Here is a 20,738-nt window from a genome sequence, read left to right as displayed (position 1 = left end):
ATTAACAGATATATTAAACAATGTGAAGGTGCTGCCTATGCCAAAATTATATTTAAAATTATAATTTATCATACAACTCTAGAAATAGAAGAGACCCTAGAGCTGACTCAGTCTAGCCTCTTCATTTCATCTGTTTATTTTATTTTACATAATTTAATGATCAAGCATTTCCTTACAAAGGAAGCTCTAAATTCTGATTTCAAGCCAGGGGTCCTCCTATTGCATTAGTTCTAGTGAAAACATCCATCAATACGTTCCAAAAGTTCAATGCCATGCCCTCGTGCCCTAGAAAACAGAAATCCCTGTTTGTCCCTGTGACAAAGGTGTGAAGATACTGAGTTATGTGCACATACCTCTGTAAAACTGAAGAAGAGGCCAATGCCACCGACAAATCTCAAAACCTCTCCCGCGTATCTTCCTATTATCGGAGCACAGGGTGAGCACGGGTGGCTGCTTTTCACACAGCTCTGTATCAATTAAAAAAAAAAAAAAAAAAGAACTTGTATTGAAAAGTACATTTATAATGAGCAAGTTTAAAAAAAAAAAAAACACCCACATAAAAATTAGTGTCTGGAATATCATATCCAATTGGGGACCACTCTTCTTTAGCAGTGTCCAAAATCCTAAGCTGGCTCCCAAGATCCCCATCCCTGAATAATCACCCCTGGAGACTGGATAGAATTTGTGAATATGATGGGTCCTCTCTCCCACGTTTATGTGGCATTACATAAGTTACTGTCTTCATAAAACGAAGCTGTGTTGTGAGATGGCTGTATAGTTAAGACCTGACTGCAGCTTCCAGGAGCTGGGAGACACCAGCAAGAAAACGGAACTTCAGTCCTACAACCGCTAGAAGCTGAATTTGACCCACGATAGCTTAGTAGGAGACCCCAAACCTCAGATGAGACTGCAGCCCTGGCTGACACGTCATTCCGGTGAGATCCTGAGCACAGGACCCAGTCAAGCCAAGCCCAGACTCCTGACTTAGGAAAAGTAAGGTAATAAATGGATGTTGTTTTAACCACTAAAATTGTGATAATGTAATACACAGCAGTAGAAAACTAAGAATCCCACAAAGGAGGCCTCAATGAGGGGATATCCAGCTCAGGGCTCAGCAAGGGGGTAACAGAAGTTTCCCCAAAACATAAACACATCTGAACTACCAGGACAGCCAAGCTCCAAGTCTATCCCCATAAAGGACTGGGTTGGACCTGCAAGGTCAGGAGTAAGGCATGATCAACAGGATGGCTCTAATTGGTCCATTGCTAGCTTAGCTTTAGACAGAAAGGGCATGAAGTTGTGATGGGGAGGAAGGGAGAGAGGAAAGAGGATGGTTACAGGTGTCCTCCACCCTGGGGATGTATAGCTGGTTGACAAGCCCAATTTAATACAGACCACTCTCTTCTTCCCACCCCGATAGGCTTCCAAACGAAGATATTTACTCGCTAACCTACTATTACTTCCCTTTCACAGCTTGTTCTGGGAGGAGCTGAATGGGAAGGAATTAGAGGCAAAGAACCCAAATCATTCAGGACCCTCAGGAATGGATACTTGAGAACAGACAATCGATACAATAGTGTACATAGAATGGAACACTGGTATATAAAAAAGTTTTTTTAAGTACAATTCAGCATCAGAAGTCCATGTCTTCCACATTAACCATTATTTATCTGTATGTGCTAGTGTGAAAGTCGCTCAGTCATGTCCGACTCTTTGAGACCCCATGGATTGTCTATGGAATTCTCCAGGCCAGAATATTGGAGTGGGTAGCAGTTCCCTTCTCCAGGGGATCCTCCCAACCCAGGGATCGAACCCAGGTCTCCCACATTGCAGGCAGATTCTTCACCAGCTGAGCCATCAGGGAAGCCCAAGAATATTGGAGTGGGTAGTCTATCCCTTCTCCAGGGGATCTTCCTGACCTAGGAATCGAACCAGGGTCTCCTGCACTGCAGACAGATTCTTTACCAGGTGAGCTACCAGGGAAGCCCATCTGTATGCAATATGTTTCCAAAAATACTTTATACTTTGTACTTACTGCCAGACAGGTGTCATTTGGGTTAAAACTTCGGAACCCACAGCAGTTTAAATTTCTCTGGATGTCATCCCGAGCACTTGCTGTATTGTTCCAACCAACTTCCAGGAGCTGAGCCTAGAAAAACGCATTTAACATATACATTAAAATATGGGACTTCCCTGGCGGACCAGTGGTTAAGACTCTGTGCTTCCAATGCAAGGGGTTCATGTTTAATCCCTGGTTGGGGAAGATCCCACATGCCACACAGTGTGGCCATCAATAAATAAATAAAATGTGTTACCCCTGCATAAAGTGTATAAAGCTGGGGCCTGCAACTCTTAATACTGTGTGTACCTAAAACAAATACTCTTTATAAGACCAAAACTTTTCAAAGGGTTATACCTCAATCTGCAACAAAAAGAAGGCACCATTTCTATCTCAAGAATAAAAATTCATGTTCACATGCAGTTTCAAAGAAGCACTTGGTTCAAAGGCTTAGTTCCCAGAATGTAGCAAGACAAAGTTTCCATTGCCCCAAAACTGAGACCCATATTCTTCAAACAAATTAAAGCTTAAAAAGAATAATTGCCAGAATGAAACTGCAAACATTCTGAAGCCCATGTTTCATTGCATATTGGCAGGGAAAGACTGGGTGAACACCCATTAGCAAGAGCACTTTTCGACCCTGTGAGGGCAAAATTCTACTCCAAAGATGCAAAAAATAGCAACATCTGATGTTGTAGGGCTCAAATCAGCCCCATGAAAGCAATCAGGCACAAGAGACTTCGGCTATATAGAGGGAAATGGCATTCTGAACAAGAAGAAATTACTTTATATTCCAATCATTCTTCCCGCCTCCCTCTTTCCCCCATACTATGTGGTATAATAAAGCAGAAAGTAAAAAAAAAAGCCTTGGCTTACCTGTTGCTCCTGGTTCAGGGCTAAACAAGCACATGATACTGAAAACTGGACAATAAATACAAGCAAGAGAATAATCATGTACTGAGAATCAAAGTTAAGTATATTTCTGGAAATATTTAGAATAACATAAAACAGAGGTACTGACAACTTCACAATGCACTAAAAGGAAGCCACCTAGAAAACAGAACAAGGGCACTTAGAGAAACTTCAAAAAGAATACATGCAATTTTTCTTTTGATAAAACACTGTAGGTATAATTACATAAAAAAATACTAACTACAATAATTATTTAAATGCTTTCTGTCATAGAGAACAGACTTGTGCTGCCAAGGGGAAGGGGAGTACAAAGGGATGGCTTTGGAGTTTGGGATTAGCAGATGCAAGCTGTTACATATATAAGAATGAATAAACAACAAGGTCCTATTGTATAGTACAGGGAATTATATTCGATATCCTGTGATAAGCCATAATGGAAAAGAATGTGAAAAAAAAATACGTATGATATGTGTATAACTGAGTCACTTTGCTGTACAGCAGAAATTAAACACAACATTTAAATCAACTATACTTCAATAACATTAAAAATAAATAAAAGCTGATCCACTGTAATTTCATTTAGATTAAAATAAAAATTGTTACATAGAAAAAGCAGGAAGTAAGTATAGATAAATGTATGCAAGCTTTCTGAATATCAAGTCTTAAAAAAATCACTGAGAAATTCTCAACCTAATATTAAAGACTTGGAAAGGACCTAGAGGCCACTGAATCAGTTAAATGTACTGCTGAATTTGCAACATACACGTAGGACGATACTGAACTTGCAGGATACATTCTTCACGATGTGAAAAGAAGAGAGCGTATGTAAACATACAGTAACTTAACTAAGAAACGTTCCTAATATTGGTTGAGCAAATACACATAATGCTTGCCAGGAGCTGCTGTCTGACAATTCATCTCCTGATGGTAATTTTAAGTTAGGGTTACAAAAAGAGTAATCGACAAGGTAAGAACAAACCCAGTGGGGGTAAAACTCCCAGTTGTAAAAAAGGATACAAAAAAAAGCAACACCTGATGGTGTTTCACAGCTCCAATCAGCCCCACCAACGCGATCAGGAACAAGAAGATGCCAACGGCGATGACCACGCCAACCACACGGAGACTGGAAATCAACCCGAAGCCGATGCCCCATGCAGCAATTCCAATCAGAAGCAGGCTAACCAACTGCAAAAATCACCACAAAGGGTAGTGAGGGGGGAGGGGAAGGGGCAGGAAAAAGAAAGAGGAAAAGTGCCAACTTATATATTAATATAAAGACATCCTTCAGGCACCTGCTTAGTATCTTACGAATGATTGCTAACACTCAATACTGGAATACACATGTGATCTCATTATAGTGTTGTTTTAACAAGTATTAATCCTCAGACATGCTTTTTTTTTTTTTTTTATTTTAAACTTTACATAATTGTATTAGTTTTGCCAAATATCAAAATGAATCTGCCACAGACATGCTTTTAAAAAACAATCATCTATATAGTGTGGAGCCTCAGAGGCCATCTGGTTTACTAAACCTAAATGATTTCTACTTAAGCTTTTGAACTAATAGCATATTTAAAACTGCTAGACACCAATATATCTCAGTCTGACACACTTGTTTCCTCATGTGGAAATCACATATCTTTCCTTCAAAGCCCAGAACAAGTGAACTTCTCTGGGGTGTCTTCCTAAGTCCCCAACAAACCAAATTCTTTTCTCAATTCTCTGAGCAATCTCTGTTCTTCCAATGTGGTTCTACTCTCTTTATCACATTAACACTCTGCTTCCAAGCTTGTCTCTCACAGCAGTCTGTGAACAACTTAGAGACCCCATCTTTTCACCTCTCTGTATTGCCCACACCTATCACAGAACTTGACCCTTGGAACAGTCAAAAATATCTTGCAGAACTGTCGCTGAAATGAACTGCTTTAGATATCATTAGCATTCAAATATAGAGAGAAACTTTTAGGACGAAAAGAGTGTTAAGAGATTTTAGCTACATTACTTAAACATGGCATTCTGAGTAAGAAGAAATTATTTTACATCCCAACCGCTTAATTTGTATTATAAAACAAAGTCAAGTGTAAGAGGTAAACACATGCCTCAGTTGGTCATTACCATTCAAAGTTACAGCTACTTTTTTAAAATAACACTTAAATAACATGTCATATTAAGATTATAATCAATTGATAGAAGACACAGCTTCAGTAGGTATGTGGGAAGGGTGGGGATGGGGGTGGAACAGGAAAGAGACAGGATCTTCAAGTCACTCAAGTGCTAACCATTTCCTGGAGCAACTTGACAGTTTTTAATACCTTGCTGGGAGAAACAGAAGTATGTAAAATAAACTTTCTAGCACCACTTTGAGCCTAATAAACTTTGTCTTGAAATACAAAATAAGTCAATACTCATTCAAATGATTCTTTACTGAAACGTATAATTATTTATACATGTAGTCGTTTATCAGACACACATTTTAAATGTCTTGGTACATAAAAATTCTTAACATATGTAGACATATGAGTAAAATGGCTAAATAACAGCAGCTGCTTGTATTTTTATCCACTTATGATAAAGCAGCAAAACTTGGGAACAAAAGCAACCATCTGTAGTATGACAGGACCGAGTTACGGAGTTACATGGACCTGGTGGTCTCCATTGTGTACACACAGGAAGCTTTTTTCAGAGGGAGAAAAAGAGGAAAAACTTCTCACAAACACTCATTTTCTCAACTGCTGCTTCTCAGCAGATCCATCTGCGTCTGACTCTCTTATCACCTCATTCGCAGCCTTCTCAAACTTCAGACTCTCTCGGATGGACAAAAAGTCCTCAGCCCCATCACAAGTGAGCTTATTTCTGACTTTGTTGTATCCAAATATAACACATTTCCTTTCACGAGGTGTGAAAGGCAGAAGCCTGGAGGAGGTGTCAAGGAAGGAGAGGGCGATGCTGCTGGAGGGGCCTCGCCTCCATGAGGGGAGAGGGTGATGCTTAGCATCCACATTGCATGGTGGGAAGAAACACTGAAGATGGTCCACATGCTCAACACATCAGACTGACCTGCTGCATTGGTCAGGGTTCTCCAGAGAAACAGAACCAAGAAGATACATATTGAGAGAGAGACAGAGGAGATTTATTACAAGGAAAGGGCTTATGTAACTGTGGGGGCTAGAAAGTCCACAATGTGCAGGGCAGGATGACAGGTTGGAAATTCTGGCAGGATTTCTATGATGCCATTTTGAGACAAAAATCCCTTCTCCTTTAGGAAACCCAGTTCTTGTTCTTAATGCTTTCATATTTCATATCGTACATGAGGCCCACAATTACTGAAAGTCAACTGAGTGTAAACGTTAATCACCTCTAAAAAATACCTTCAGAGCAACATTTAGACGGATGTCTGAAAAAAACACCTTGCAATCACAGCACAGCCAAGTTTTCTGTAAAATTAACCAGCACTCTCCAGCTTCAAGTCCTGGGTGTGATGCCTGTTTATTCAATTACATTCAGGAGCAGGACATTTACTCTGTATTTCTTTGAGTTTTAGGGCCAAAAAGATCGGAATCATGAATAATATGATACATAAAATTCTTCTAATCCATAATTTTGAAGAATCCTTTTGGGAATCATCCCAAATCCTTAATGATATTAATGAAATTCTTGCCACAAGTTAAATATTCATCAACAAATGCTTGGTGCCCACTCTATACCAGAAGCCAGAGACAAGATGCCCCTACAAAAACAAAGGTTGGCAAGCTTACTCTGTAAAGATCCAGAGAGTTGCCATCTGGCTTTGTGGAACACACGGGCTCTGCCATAATTATTCAATCATAACACAAAAGCAGCAACTGATAATACATAAATGAAAGAGCAGGGTTGTGTTCCAATGACACTTCATTTACAGATACTGAGACTTAAATTCATATCATTTTCATGTGGAACAAAATATTCTTCTCTTGATTTTTTTTCAACCATTTAAAAATGTAAAAACAACTTTTTGGGTGCTTTCAAGGGCTAAGTCAAAGATCTCTCTTGGTAAATGTCACATAGCACTTGAAAATATGTGGGTTATTTTCAAACATCTTTTGATATTGATTTCTAACATAATTACACAGTCATAAGAGAATAGACTCTGTATGAGTTCAAAACCTTTAGGCCATGAAGTCTTTGCACCTTGTTTTATGGCCCTGGATATGTTCCAGTGTCTCCTGGCTTATAGTCTATGCAAACTTAAAATAGAATCTGTACCCTGCTGTTGTGTGAAAAATCTTAATTATATTGAATTGGGTCATAGAGCTTTTCAAGTTACTATATCCTTCTATGTTTCTGTCTATTCACTCTATTAGTTTTTGAGAGTTTGATATTGAAACTCCAACTAAAACAATCTTAATTTATCTACTTAAACTGTAATATATAATTGAACTATATGTAACATTGTTCCGTATTTTCCAAGTCTCCTGTAAATGTGTTATCATACTTTCATAATAATTTAAAAAATAGAAAGAAATAAGAAAAAAAATTTTTAATAAAATAAAAATGTACAATCATTCTCATTTGGCAGGTTGCACAATAACAAGCACTGGAATGGATGTGACTCACGGGCTTCAGCTTGCTGATTTTCATTCTAGAATTCAACATAGGAGAGAATGAAAAAAATCACAGTGGTACAGACCATTGCTATGTCAGAGATATTTTACAAGGTGGGCCAGAGTATAGAATAATCAACAAACAACAAAAAAAATCCAGATAGATAGAATAAGCCAAAGATTGCAAAGAAAGAGTAAGGCAGCAGATAGTAGGCCAAAAAAACTGACCCCAACTGAATACTACCATATGAAGCAAAAGAATGAATATTATATCATATGGCAAAAGATGTCACTAAGTTAAGGGTCTAAAAAGGAGAACCTTATCTTGGATTATCAGGTAGTGTCTAAACATCATAACAAGCGTCTTTGTAAGAGAGAGACATATATGTATAATTATGGCTGATTCACACTGTTGTATGGCAGAAACCAGCACAGCGCTGCAAAGCAATATTCCTCCAATTAAAAAATAATACCCCCCCACCACCAAAAAAATAAGAGAGTTGCAGAGGGAGATTAGAGAGACACAGAAAGGAGATAGCAATACAAAGAGGCAAAGGGTGATGAGCCCACAAGCCAAGGAATGCTGGCCTCCACCAGAAAACAGAAGAGGCAAGAAGGCAAGTAACAGATTCTCCCCTGGGGCTTCAGAGGGGGTGCAATCCTACTGACTTTAAATATCTGGCCTCTCGAACTGTTAGAATAAATCTTTTGTTTTTAAGCCACCATGTTTGTGGTCGTTTGTCACAGCAAACCCACACAGCACACACAAAACAATTCACACATTTGGAAACAAGCAAGTCAGGAACACCTGTTAAAGAAATCTGCCTGATATTTTATCACTAACATGATCCCCACCATAGAGCTGGAGTGAAGTATTTAGCTATTCCTGTCAGGACCCTCCCAACAAACCAAATCCTTTATTTAAAACAGCAGCATCTTAGCAATAGGAGAAAACTATTCTCGGCTCTCTCAGCTATCCAACTTACAAGCTCATTAACAATGAGAATCTTTTGCCCTTTGGAAAATAAAATCTATAACTAAAAGAGGCTGGGGGTGGGGTGGGTAGAGCACTTTATCACTTCCATAAGAAGTTCTAACTCCCAGACTAGGCATTATGTGGTTACTGAATATATTATCTAGAACATTCACAAGCATCTCTGCTCTGGTTTTTTTCCTCTAGATGTGTGCTCAGTCATGTCTGACTCTTTGCAACCCTATGGACAGTAGCCCGTCAAGCTCCTCTGTCTATGGCATTCTCCAGGCAAGAATACTGGAGTGGGTAACCATTCCCTTCTCCAGGGTATCTTTCCAACCCAGGGGTCGAACCTGTGTCGCCTACGTCTCCTGCATTGGCAGGTGGATTCTTTACCACTGCACCACCTCAGAAGCCTTCTAGGGACCTCTCTGTCAAGAATATTCCTCACCAAGCTCGCTCTGCTGTATCTTTAATATAGTTTTAGTCTATCTTCATCACTGACACTAGGCACCTCTCCTTCAAAAACATTTGAGAAGGTGTATCAGTTTCCTATTATTGCTTTAACAAATTAGCACAAGCTTAGTGGCTTAAAGCACCACAAAAGCACACTCTTATAATTCTAGAGGTCAGAAGTCCAACATGGGTCTTACTAAGCTAAAATACTGGTGTCAGTAACACTTCATGCCTTCTGGAATCTCTAGGGAAGAATCCGTTTCTTTGCCTTTTTCAGATTTTTTTTTCAGTGACAACTTTTATTTCACTGTTGCTTCAAAATTGTCTTTAAAACTAAGCACACAGAGAAACAAAGCCTAGAAATGAACGGGCTGTGTGTTCACAAAAATAAACACACCACATGGTATGTGCTAGTAGGTTTGCTCAGAAGACAAAGAGTGGAAGTCACAAGATCAAGTAGCTATCTTACGGAGTTCTAAGAAAAAAAGATTATTCTATATTCAAATGCAAGTTTAAATATTTCCTCTTCAGCTGGCGTTCTAGCAAAACCAATGTGGCAGCACAAAAGAAGAAAAAGAGAGAAAAAAAAAAAACAAAGAAAGAAACAAAACAGAAAAACACACGTTAGCATCAAAGGTCAACACAAGGTCAAAGGTGAGAGTTCAAGCATCAGAGAAGCTGAAGAGACAGGGATTCAAGAAGCCACCTGAACTCCCTGGCCTATATATTCTCTTCCTCCATCTTCAAAGCCAGCTGTGCTGTACCTTCAAAATTCTCAGACTGCAACTTGCTTCTCTAAGTATATCACATTCTTTGAGTATAAGCCACCTACATCCCTCTTATACAGACCTTTGTGATTACATAGGGCTCCCCCAGGTAATCTAGAATAATCACTCCATCTCAATATGCTTAATTTAATCACATCTTCAAAGCCTCTTTTGTTACATAAGGTCACATAGTCACAGCTTCTAAGGATGAGGATGTGTACCTTGAGGGGAGAGGAGTATCAGCCTTGCACAGAGGGTTCTGGGAACACGGGCAACTGAGTCACCCACATAACTGAATCCTTCCTGCTACACATAATTTAAAATATCAAAAAGAGACTTCACATTTTATTTAAATATATAGCTGACTGCTGAGAAACTATGGGAAATTCCCACAGGCCAGAAAGGAAAGGAGAACTGAAAAGCAGAATAGCAAGCATACAGCTGGCACCATGGGGCCATGAGAAAGTGGAAAGGAATTCCCAGATCAGAACATCACTAAAGGGGAAGGACCTGGGTTTTAAACCAGGCAGACATGAGAAGTGGAACTAAGACCCAGGTTTGTCTAGACCTCCAGAGCGCTGTATTTTCAGTATAAAAGGTCACAGAAAAATTACACCACCACCCTCAGAAAGACAGTAAAAATTTTTGAACCTCTTCAAAATCTGCAAGAAAGAGAAACTCCAAGGCTAAATGTACATTCTCTAGGAATGCAGGAATCCTCAAGCCCAGCCATTCACATGAAAGCAGATCACAGGCAGTGATGGCATTTAGAGGAGGAAAGTCAAGAAAGCAAATTCAAAATGGCTCAGGAGGGACACTTTTGAATCTCAGCCCTCACACCATTCCCCAAAAAATAAATAAATGAAAACTTTGTTGTCAATCTAAAACTCACAAAACATGTAAGAAAAAAAAATCTATCACGAGAGATGCAACAAACACAGCAAAAGGCAAAGAATTAGAGCTCCAAAGAACTTGGGGTAATAGGACCAACTGAATGAGATTAAAATTCATATGTTTAAACTACATAAATAAATAAAAGAAGGAATAAAAACAATATGGGAAAAGCAAAGCTCTATTTAAAAATGCAGACTTAAAAAAGAACCAGACAGAGCCAATCTAAAGAAAGCAGAAAGAAGTGAAACATACCATACAAAGGATAAGTAAAACTTCATTTGTTGACATGCCTTCAACAAATTGTTTTTTAAGAAAAAGAACAAGAGTAAGTTCCTCCAAATTTCCTTAACTGAAAAGAACAGCTATCAAGAAACCAAAGTAAAAATCATACTCAATGGAAAAACCTGAGAAATATTTCTTTCAAAATTCAGGAGACAAGGGTGCCAGCCATCGCCGCTTCTATTAAGCACTGGGGTAGAGGTCTTAGATAACTATGTTTAAGAGTGAAAATGGCACAAAGATGAAGGATAAACACAGCTGTGGTTATTAAAATTAATGAGAATATCTATACAGGAAATCGAAAAGACTGTAAATACTATTAAAATTAGTAAGAACCAGAAAAGCTGCTAGAACTAGGATCACCATCACAAAAATCAACAGCATGCTGATGCACCTCCAAATCTTTTAATGTATTTCTTTAAATGCAATTTCTAATAGGTTCCCAAAATATAAGGTGCATACAAACAAACAGGGAAACCTAGGGTGTTGCAATTCATGGGGTCACATAGTCAGATATGATTTGGTGACTAAACAACAACAACAACAACATAAACAAATCTAACAGAAGTATTAAAAGATGTCCATGGAGAAAACTGTGAAATGAATTGAAGAACATGAAAAAGACCTAAATTAAATGAAGAGATGTATGTTCACGGTTGGGGACACTCATTATAATAAAGCATCAATTCACCTCCTATTTAGCCTACAAATTTCATGTATTTCTAGTCAAAGTCTCACTAGGTTTTAGATCATTTATACCATGATTCATCAAGTTTCATGGAAGAATAAATGTCATCAAAGAGCTAGGAACATTTTTAAGATTAAGGACCAAGCCTGTGGCTGCTGCATTTTTTCTCAGCCCAGCTACAGTATCACTAGCACAGTGCATAAGAAATGCTTCTAGTGGCAAACCAACCTTTGTCAATGGTTACATTTAAGTGTCCCAAATTTTACCTTTGTTATTGCTTTTACCATGCTCTGCAAAACCTGAGCCTGACTCTACAGTTTTTGGATCTATTTTAATTAGTAAATTTAAATATATAAACAAAACTAAAAGGACTAAAGAAGTTAAAAATAATCCAAACAAATATCAGAATTTATTATGGCAGTTTGGTAATCAAAATCAAGTAACTAAACAAACAACAATGCAGACTTGAAGAGATATGGAATTCTAAATTAATATGGAAATAGTAGTAGTTAATTAACAGCTTTTTCACAATTACTTTCCCATTTTGAAAAATAATAGTAGGAATCCCTACCTCACACCCTTTGAAATCCCTACCTCACACCATAGCTTTAAAGCCTAAATCTAAAAAGCAAAACTTAAACTTTGTGGGGGAAAGTACAGAATAATGTTTTGCCTTTGTGGCTAAAGACAATTCTTAAACAAGACTGCCCAAAAGCACATATAATACAAATATGGCATTTACTATATACAAGAAGTATTCAAAATGTTTTACATTTACTAACTAATGGGCTTCCCTGGTGGCTCAGATGGTAAAGAATCTGCCTGGAATGCAGGAGACCTGAATTCAATCCCTGGGTTGGGAAGATCTCCTGGAGAAGGGAATGGCAACCCATTCCAGTATTCTTGCCTGGAGAATCCCATGGACAGAGGAGCCTGATGGGCCATAGTCCATGGCGTTGCCAAGAGTCAGATATGAGTGAGTGACTAACACACACACACACAATCTTCACAACAACACCAAGAGGTATGCAGTACTACTGCCTCCCTTTTCCAAGTGGGGCAAGTTGTGCACAGAGATGTTAAGACAGTAGCCCAAGGTTACACAGCAAGGAAGACACAGAACTGGGATATGAATCCTTGTTCTTACCTACCAAACTAGAAATCACATTAAAATTGTAAATTCTATATAATAAAAAAACACCAGACAAATGTAGGATATGCCTAGGACTAGAGGATATTTCCAGCACACACATATATATTAAAGAACACCTACAAATCAATTAAAAAAAAACAACAATAAAGACATTGAAAAGTGGTCAAAGATAATAAGAGGCAGTTCACTGTAGAAGAATCCAAAAGGCCAATCAACAAATGAAAGATGTTAAATCTCATTATATATCAGGAAAACAAAAATTAGAACAATGAGGTACTCACTAGTGAACTTCATAGCAGATCTCACATTCACTAGGTTGGTAAAAATTAAGCCTGATGACACCACAATGCAGAGACCCTAGAACTTACATTCAAGTAGAAGTGTAAAAAAAAAAAAGAAGTGTAAATTATTGTAGTCACTTTACAGAACTTTGTGGTACCTAAAAATGTTACACAGCCTTGACGTACTCCTTTTCCTATTTGGAACCAGTCTGTTGTTCCATGTCCAGTTCTAACTGTTGCTTCCTGACCTGCATACAGATTTCTCAAGAGGCAGGTCAGGCGGTCTGGTATTCCCATCTCTTTCAGAATTTTCCACACTTTATTGTGATCCACACAGTCAAAGGCTTTGGCATAGTCAGTAAAGCAGAAATAGATGTTTTTCTGGAACTCTCTTGCTTTTTCCATGATCCAGCGGATGTTGGCAATTCGATCTCTGGTTCCTCTGCCTTTTCTAAAACCAGCTTGAACATCAGGAAGTTCACAGTTCATGTATTGCTGAAGGCTGGCTTGGAGAATTTTGAGCATTACTTTACTAGCATGTGAGATGAGTGCAATTGTGTGGTAGTTTGAGCATTCTTTGGCATTGCCTTTCTTTGGGATTGGAATGAAAACTGACCTTTTCCAGTCCTGTGGCACGGAACAACAGACTGGTTCCAAATAGGAAAAGGAGTACGTCAAGGCTGTATATTGTCACCCTGCTTATTTAACTTATATGCAGAGTACATCATGAGAAAGAAACGCTGGACTGGAAGAAACACAAGCTGGAATCAATATTGCCGAGAGAAATATCAATAACCTCAGATATGCAGATGATACCACCCTTATTGCAGAAAGTGAAGAGGAACTCAAAAGCGTCTTGATGAAAGTGAAAGTGGAGAGTGAAAAAGTTGGCTTAAAGCTCAACATTCAGAAAACGAAGATCATGGCATCTGGTTCCATCACTTCATGGCAAATAGATGGGGAAACAGTGGAAACAGTGTCAGACTTCATTTTTGGGGGCTCCAAAATCACTGCAGATGGTGACCGCAGCCATGAAATTCAAAGACACTTACTCCTTGGAAGGAAAGTTATGACCAACCTAGATAGCATGTTCAAAAGCAGAGACATTACTTTGCCAACAAAGGTCCGTCTAGTCAAGGCTATGGTTTTTCCTGTGGTCATGTATGGATGTGAGAGTTGGACTGTGAAGAAGGCTGAGGGCTGAAGAATTGATGCTTTTGAACTGTGGTGTTGGAGAAGACGCTTGAGAGTCCCTTGGACTGCAAGGAGATCCAACCAGTCCATTCTAAAGGAGATCAGTCCTGGGTGTTCTCTGGAAGGACTGATGCTAAAGCTGAAACTCCAGTACTTTGGCCACCTCATGTGAAGAGTTGACTCACTGGAAAAGACTCTGATACTGGGAAGGATTGGGAGCAGGAGGAGAAGGGGACGACAGAGGTTGAGATGGCTGGATGGCATCACTGACTCGATGGACGTGAGTCTCAGTGAACTCCGGGAGTTGGTGATGGACAGGGAGGCATGGCGTGCTGCGATTCATGGGGTCAGAAAGAGCTGGACACGACTGAGCGTGTCCATAAACTGAACTGATGTGTCTCTTACTAAACTAGCAATTCTGCTTTTAGGCTAATATCCAAGAAAAATGCCCCTGTCCCCAGCCATACATATATGTATCAGGATTTTGCTGCAGCCTTGTTTGAAATAGTAAAAAAAATTTTAAAAATCTCAAACACCATAACTAAGGAATTCACAAACTCTGGTGTGATCACACAGTAGAATACAAGTGTTAATCTATTTCTAGTAAATCTAGAAATTCCAAACATAAAAATGGAACAAATTGAATATAGATAAAACAGACCATTTACAAAAATTTTCAAACACAGAAACAACACTATATAGTCTTTGTGGTTGATTAACAGATCAAATAGTCATATAGTTATATAAACGTGCATAGAAATGACATATGTAGATTTTAGGGTAGTAAGTACTTTTGGTGAGGGCTGGGAAAGGGAATGGACAATGGGCCTTTAACTGTACTATAGCTTTTAGCCTTTTAAAAAGAGAGAGGGAATTCCTTGGTGGTCCAGTGGTTAAGACTTCATTTTCCAATGCAGCGAGTACAGGTTTGATCTTGGTGGTCAGGGAGCTCAGCTCACACATGCCTCATGGCCAAAAACCCAAAACATAAAGTGGAAGCAATATTGCAACAAATTCAAAGAAGACTTTAAAAAGGAGAGAGAGAGAGAGAGCAAAATACTAAGTTTGTAAAATCAGTCTGTTGGGCTCAGGAGAGTATACCATATTATTTTCTGTGCATATGAAACATTTCCTAATTAAAAGTAGCTTGAAGATGTAACAGCCCCCTTCTTGCTGCTGCTACTGCTGCTAAGTTGCTTCAGTCGTGTCCGACTCTGTGTGATCCCAGAGATGGCAGCCCACCAGGCTCCTCTGTCCCCGAGATTCTCCAGGCAAGAATACTGGAGTGGGTTGCCATTTCATTCTCCAATGCATGAAAGTGAAAAGTGAAAGTGAAGTTGCTCAGTCGTGCCTGACTCTTAGCGACCCCATGGACTGCAGCCCACCAGGCTCCTCCATCCATGGGATTTTCCAGGCAAGAGTACTGGAGTGGGGTGCCATTGCCTTCTCCAGCCCCCTTCTTACTGGAACACTAAAACTAAATTCTTCTGCTTTGCTTTCTTCTGTCAATTGGTCCAACTTGCCTCATCCAGCCTTCATTCACACTATTCCCCAAACACAGCTACTTATATCAAGATAGTCTCATTTGTCTCAAATATTTCACATCAGTTCCCATCTGCGCATCTCCAGGTACTGTCCACATCCTCCCCTACAAAGTGCTGCCATTTAGGAAAATGGAAGCCTTGCAAGTGAAGGTAGTACAGAAGTCAAGGCAGCAGGCAGCCCCTTGTTGAATCTTTACTTGTCTATCACACTTTGGTAGACGCACATGTGAAACTTGATACCACCTATCATTTCCCTTAGGTACCCACATCCTAAATGCACACGCATGCACACACACACACACACAAATATACACTCTCATTTGTAACATGGAAGAGCACTTAGATTTAACCATCCAACCTAAAACATGTCTAGGATTTATTACTACAAAGGTAAAACTGTCCAAACATAAACTTATTTAAGTGACTCGATTTTCTGATAAATCCCCAAAGTATGTGTTTTTTTAATTAAAAAATTGAGAACAACATAAATGTTTTCTTGTGTGTGTGACTGCAGTTTCCAATACATTATAGCAAAAATCCCTCAAGTCCTCATAATTAACTGTTTAAATTAGAAATAACATCTAAAAGTTATGATATGCTTCTAATTAGATTTGTTTACCAGTGTGTCTTTAACTTTCACTAAGAAGGAGCCTTTTAAAGATAATAAGCAATTTATTTCTGAGTAGTAGTAATTGCATGTTATGGTTGGTTTGTAATTTTGAAGAGAATGGGATTATGTAAAAGTCTACCAAATGAGTGATATAAAAATTATTGATTCCCATAAAACTACTTCTAAGTGTATAATTAAAAAGCCTATTTGTCATTAGAACCTGGTAAACAAAGGAACTGCAAGAATTTTTTGTTTAACAACAACAACAGTTTCCTTATGAGATCAATTGTAATAGAAAGTAAATTTAGACCTATGACAAATAGTTTCCTTCCTTTGGGAGACAGAAGGCTGATAAAAACAAATTACGGATCTGTTAACTTGTTGATAGTGATTTTTTTTATGAGCAGGAAGCGCCAACCTTTCCTGTTTTCTCTTTAAAACAAAGAAAAGTGAATACACAAGAAAAGCTTTTAAGAGAGTGCAAAGGCTAAAATGAAAGGCCATACCAAGGCAAGATTATAAAAATGTCTACAACTGGCATTGCTTTCTGAAGCAAATGCTTAAAAGAGGAGGTCGTGGCAAAACTTCTAGCGCACACATGGACAGATTTTGATGAAGGAGCGTGTCAGTGGCACAAAGTTATCCGGCCAGTGACCTTAACCAAGTCTGTTCATTTTACAGCTGAATCATCCGAGTAGCAAAATGACAGGCTCGGGGACAGAGGCAGAACTGGGGCACACTTCTGTTTGGTGCATTTTTTTATCCCGGTAAGACTGTATCATAGTGCCTACCGGACATAGTAGGCATTATGATATAGTGCCTATATCATAGGTCATCATAGCAACACAGGTCATTTTTAACTCGGAGATATAACGGCAAAGACAATATTATAATGCATAAGAAACTGTAGGTCTTGCTTCACAGCCAGATCGATATGGGTTTGATTAGCATGTCCTTAACTTACTCCCTAGCAGACCTGGTTGCACAGTTATAAACCAATAGTAAGGTCCTCACTCATACAGTTTTGCGATTAGTTAACTACCAAATCCCGGCTTACTAATTTTGTGATTATTTTTCTTTTACCCAACCTGGAGAATTTGTCACATATGCTGACATTCATATACAAGTTCACAGCGCATTGCCTGGAGTAGGGGAGCAAAAAATCCTACCCAGGATAAAGAGTTCTTATCGCTGAGATCATTCTAGCAAATAAAATTGCTTAAAACTAATAAACATGCATTTATGCACTTTTTTGGATCGATAACATACAATGCCACTCCAGTAGAAATGTCATGCATAATGTTCTTTATAATCTAGTTTAAGTAGGTGTTGAGGCATTAAACCACTGAAACTGAAACTGTTAGTCGCTCAGCCGCGTCCGACTCCTTGCAAAACTATGGACCGTGGCCCACTAGGCTCCTCTGTCCATGGGATTCTCCAGGCAAGAACACTGCAGTGGGTTAGCATTTCCTTCTAGAGTAAGCTTTTCAAATGATGAAGAAGTTGCTAGAACATTCTAGAATTAAGAAGATTCAGGCAAATTTCTGCTCAGAGGACAAAGGATCTCGGTAGGGGACATATGGGGTTTTTACAACCAGCACATGTATTTCTTATGAAACTCTTAATCCTGGCGTCTCACTGGCCCTCTCCAGCCAATGCTAGTAGCAGTCATGGTTACTCAGCCTCCTGCTCACAGTAGTTGGTCCATGGATTGGGCCCATAAACCCACATGCTTAACTAGTATGTCCCATATGATGATACAGGGATATTGAAAGAGCAAAATAAGGACAATTAAAATTGATTCTGCCAATGGCTTGTCTTATACATGGAAACTTCCAGCCTCAAAAAGAACCTATGCAGAGGCAAGCTGGGCTGAGAAGTGGACAGAAGGAGCAAGAGTTCTGACCTTTTTTGAGCCCCTTGATCCAGCCATACTTGAAGATATAATCACTGAATCTCCCAATTATATCCTTTAGGAGTTTGTGCTATCTTCAGTTCAGTTCAGTTCAGTTCAGTTGCTCAGTCATGTCCGACTCTTTCTGACCCCATGAATCGCAGCATGCCAGGCCTCCCTGTCCATCACCAACTCCCGGAGTTCACTGAGACTCACGTCCATCGAGTCAGTGATGCCATCCAGCCATCTCATCCTCTGTCGTCCCCTTCTCCTCCTGCTCCCAATCCTTCCCAGTATCAGAGTCTTTTCCAATGAGTCAACTCTTCGCATGAGGTGGCCAAAGTACTGGAGTTTCAGCTTTAGCATCATTCCTTCCAAAGAACACCCAGGGCTGATCTCCTTTAGAATGGACTGGTTGGATCTCCTTGCAGTCCAAGGGACTCTCAAGAGTCGGAAACACATTAAGTTCATTTATAACTTATAGAGAATTCAGCCTAATACAAGCTTCATCTTGCAAGTGTTTATCATAACTTTTTAACACTTGCAAACTTGCAGTGACTGTCTACCTTCCCTACTATGACCACCTTCCCCACCTAAACTAACTCTAAATCCTTCACTTTGTCAATAGGCTTTAAAAAAAAAAAAAAAAAAATGAGTACTCCCTTTAAGCCTAAAAGACCTCTCTGAAACTGGTTCCTCTTGGGACCAAACAAGAAGGGAATCAGTGAGCCAGAGAAATGTCCTAGGCCATCATCCTCCTGCTCACACCCTCCCCAGGCCTGAACTCCAGCCTCAACTTAACTGCCGAGCAGGTCAATGGTTGCCTATAAACTGGGACCAAAGGTTATGTGACAGAAAAGAGGGATCACAAAGGAGGATAAGGAAATCTGGGGGGCTATGTGCAAAGTTTTGAATATGATGAAGGGTTGACAGGTCACGTGTGTGTCACAACTTTATCTCATTTGTACTTTAAATACATGCAGCTTATTGTATTCCATTAATACCTCAATAGAACTGTTCTCTCTCTCACACACACAGCTTTATAAGGAAAAGCATTTTACAGCATTATCCTTTTTCCAGCATGGAACAAAACCTTATACCGAAAGTTGCAAATGTAATTGGGTGACAAGGAAGAAAGCCACACACCAAGGACGGTAGAGCAGGATGACAGAGGAAGACTGGGACGTTGAGAACATGCTCACACTGTACATGGCCTCCAGACTACCTCCTTCTAGAGATCTTGCTACATGAAGACAATAAAGCTTAATTATTATATGAAGCAGAGCAGCTGGGTTTCTGTTAGCTGCCTCTGGACTCTACTCCTAATATGGTGATCTTTAAAGCCAATAAGACCAGGTCATTCCCATGCTAACTACTTTTTGTTTCTAATCTCAAAATAAAGTCCAAATCCCAGGCTACCTAGGGGCTTCCTCAAGGGCTCAGAGATAGAGAATCTGCTTGCAATGCAGGAGACACAGGAGACGGGGGTTCAATTCCTGGGTTGAGAAGAACCCCTGGAGTCAGACATGGCAACCCACTCCAGTATTCTTGCCTGGAGAATCCCATGGACAAAGAAGCCTGGCAGGCTACAGTCCATGGGGTCACAAAGAGTCAGACACGACTGAAGCAACTGAGCACACACACCCAGACTGACAAATACAAGGGTGTGAAGGGTCTGGATGTCTAGAGGTAATTCATTAGCCACCACTCCCCACCTCCAGCCATACTTTGCATTCTTCTAATGAGTCCTCTCCACTTTGAGTGCCACACAGGCATAGCACATGGTGCCCTGATACTCCTAGCACCTGGCTAAGCACCTGGTACAGAAGAGGTACTCAAAAGATCCTGCTGTCCTAAAGAGCTCATGATCTCGCTTATTATGCATTAAAGATGCTTATTGCCAAATCTAATCAACAGTTGGGAGGAAGAAATCCAGCTTAGTGATCTTCCAGATTATTCTATCTCTATACAATCTATAAAAGAGTTTCATTCTTTCATCAAATATCCACCACATTGTAGAAACAAGATGCAAAGAGAGACCTGAATCATTTCTAGAGCCCCTACATTTTTTTGAGCTTCCAAATTCTATCAGGGTAAGTGAACGGCTCTGAGGATGAAAGAGGAATGTAGGACCTTTGAAAAAAGGTAACTCTGTAGTTAAATTATTCAAAAATGTTCTGTCAGCACTAGAGCAAGAGAGAGGTTGTGATGATAGTGGAGGGTAAGAAACTTAAAGTGCTAATAAGATTTAAAGGGACTATACCACCAAAATGTAACGTGGCATCCACAGATACATGGAAACTAAGGCCCCAGAACCCTCCCTCTCCATGCTCCAACAGTCAGAATGAAGAATTACACCTGACACTGAGCTCTCCCTCTGAACTTCTGCCTAACGTGGACAATTAAAGAACAATTTTGTGATGACTGAGCATGTATTTCTCTGATGCCAAACAT

At 39.5% G+C, this 20,738-nt stretch overlaps 1 protein-coding gene across 2 annotated transcripts in view; it reads right to left on the bottom strand.

Annotated features, from left to right (window-relative positions):
• TSPAN13 (tetraspanin 13) overlaps window positions 1-20,738 on the bottom strand; it is an 86,593-nt gene that overhangs the window by 7,682 nt on the left and 58,173 nt on the right. Inside the window, exons 2-6 of one of the 2 annotated variants that reach the window (XM_044946507.2) lie at window positions 3,989-4,156; window positions 3,081-3,082; window positions 2,936-3,016; window positions 2,036-2,149; window positions 354-467 (exon numbers count right to left, since the gene is read on the bottom strand). In XM_044946507.2, the coding sequence (XP_044802442.1) occupies window positions 354-467; window positions 2,036-2,149; window positions 2,936-3,016; window positions 3,081-3,082; window positions 3,989-4,124 (447 nt within the window). In that variant the 5' untranslated portion in view covers window positions 4,125-4,156. The remainder of the gene's footprint in view (window positions 1-353; window positions 468-2,035; window positions 2,150-2,935; window positions 3,017-3,080; window positions 3,083-3,988; window positions 4,157-20,738) is intronic. The other variant, XM_006057035.4, reaches the window with a different exon arrangement.

The sequence above is a fragment of the Bubalus bubalis genome, chromosome 8, assembly GCF_019923935.1.
Source record: "Bubalus bubalis isolate 160015118507 breed Murrah chromosome 8, NDDB_SH_1, whole genome shotgun sequence".
Classification (NCBI taxonomy): Eukaryota; Metazoa; Chordata; class Mammalia; order Artiodactyla; family Bovidae; genus Bubalus; species Bubalus bubalis.
The sequence above is the reverse complement of the archived record's forward strand: the minus strand, read 5'-3'. Positions and strand labels throughout refer to the sequence as shown.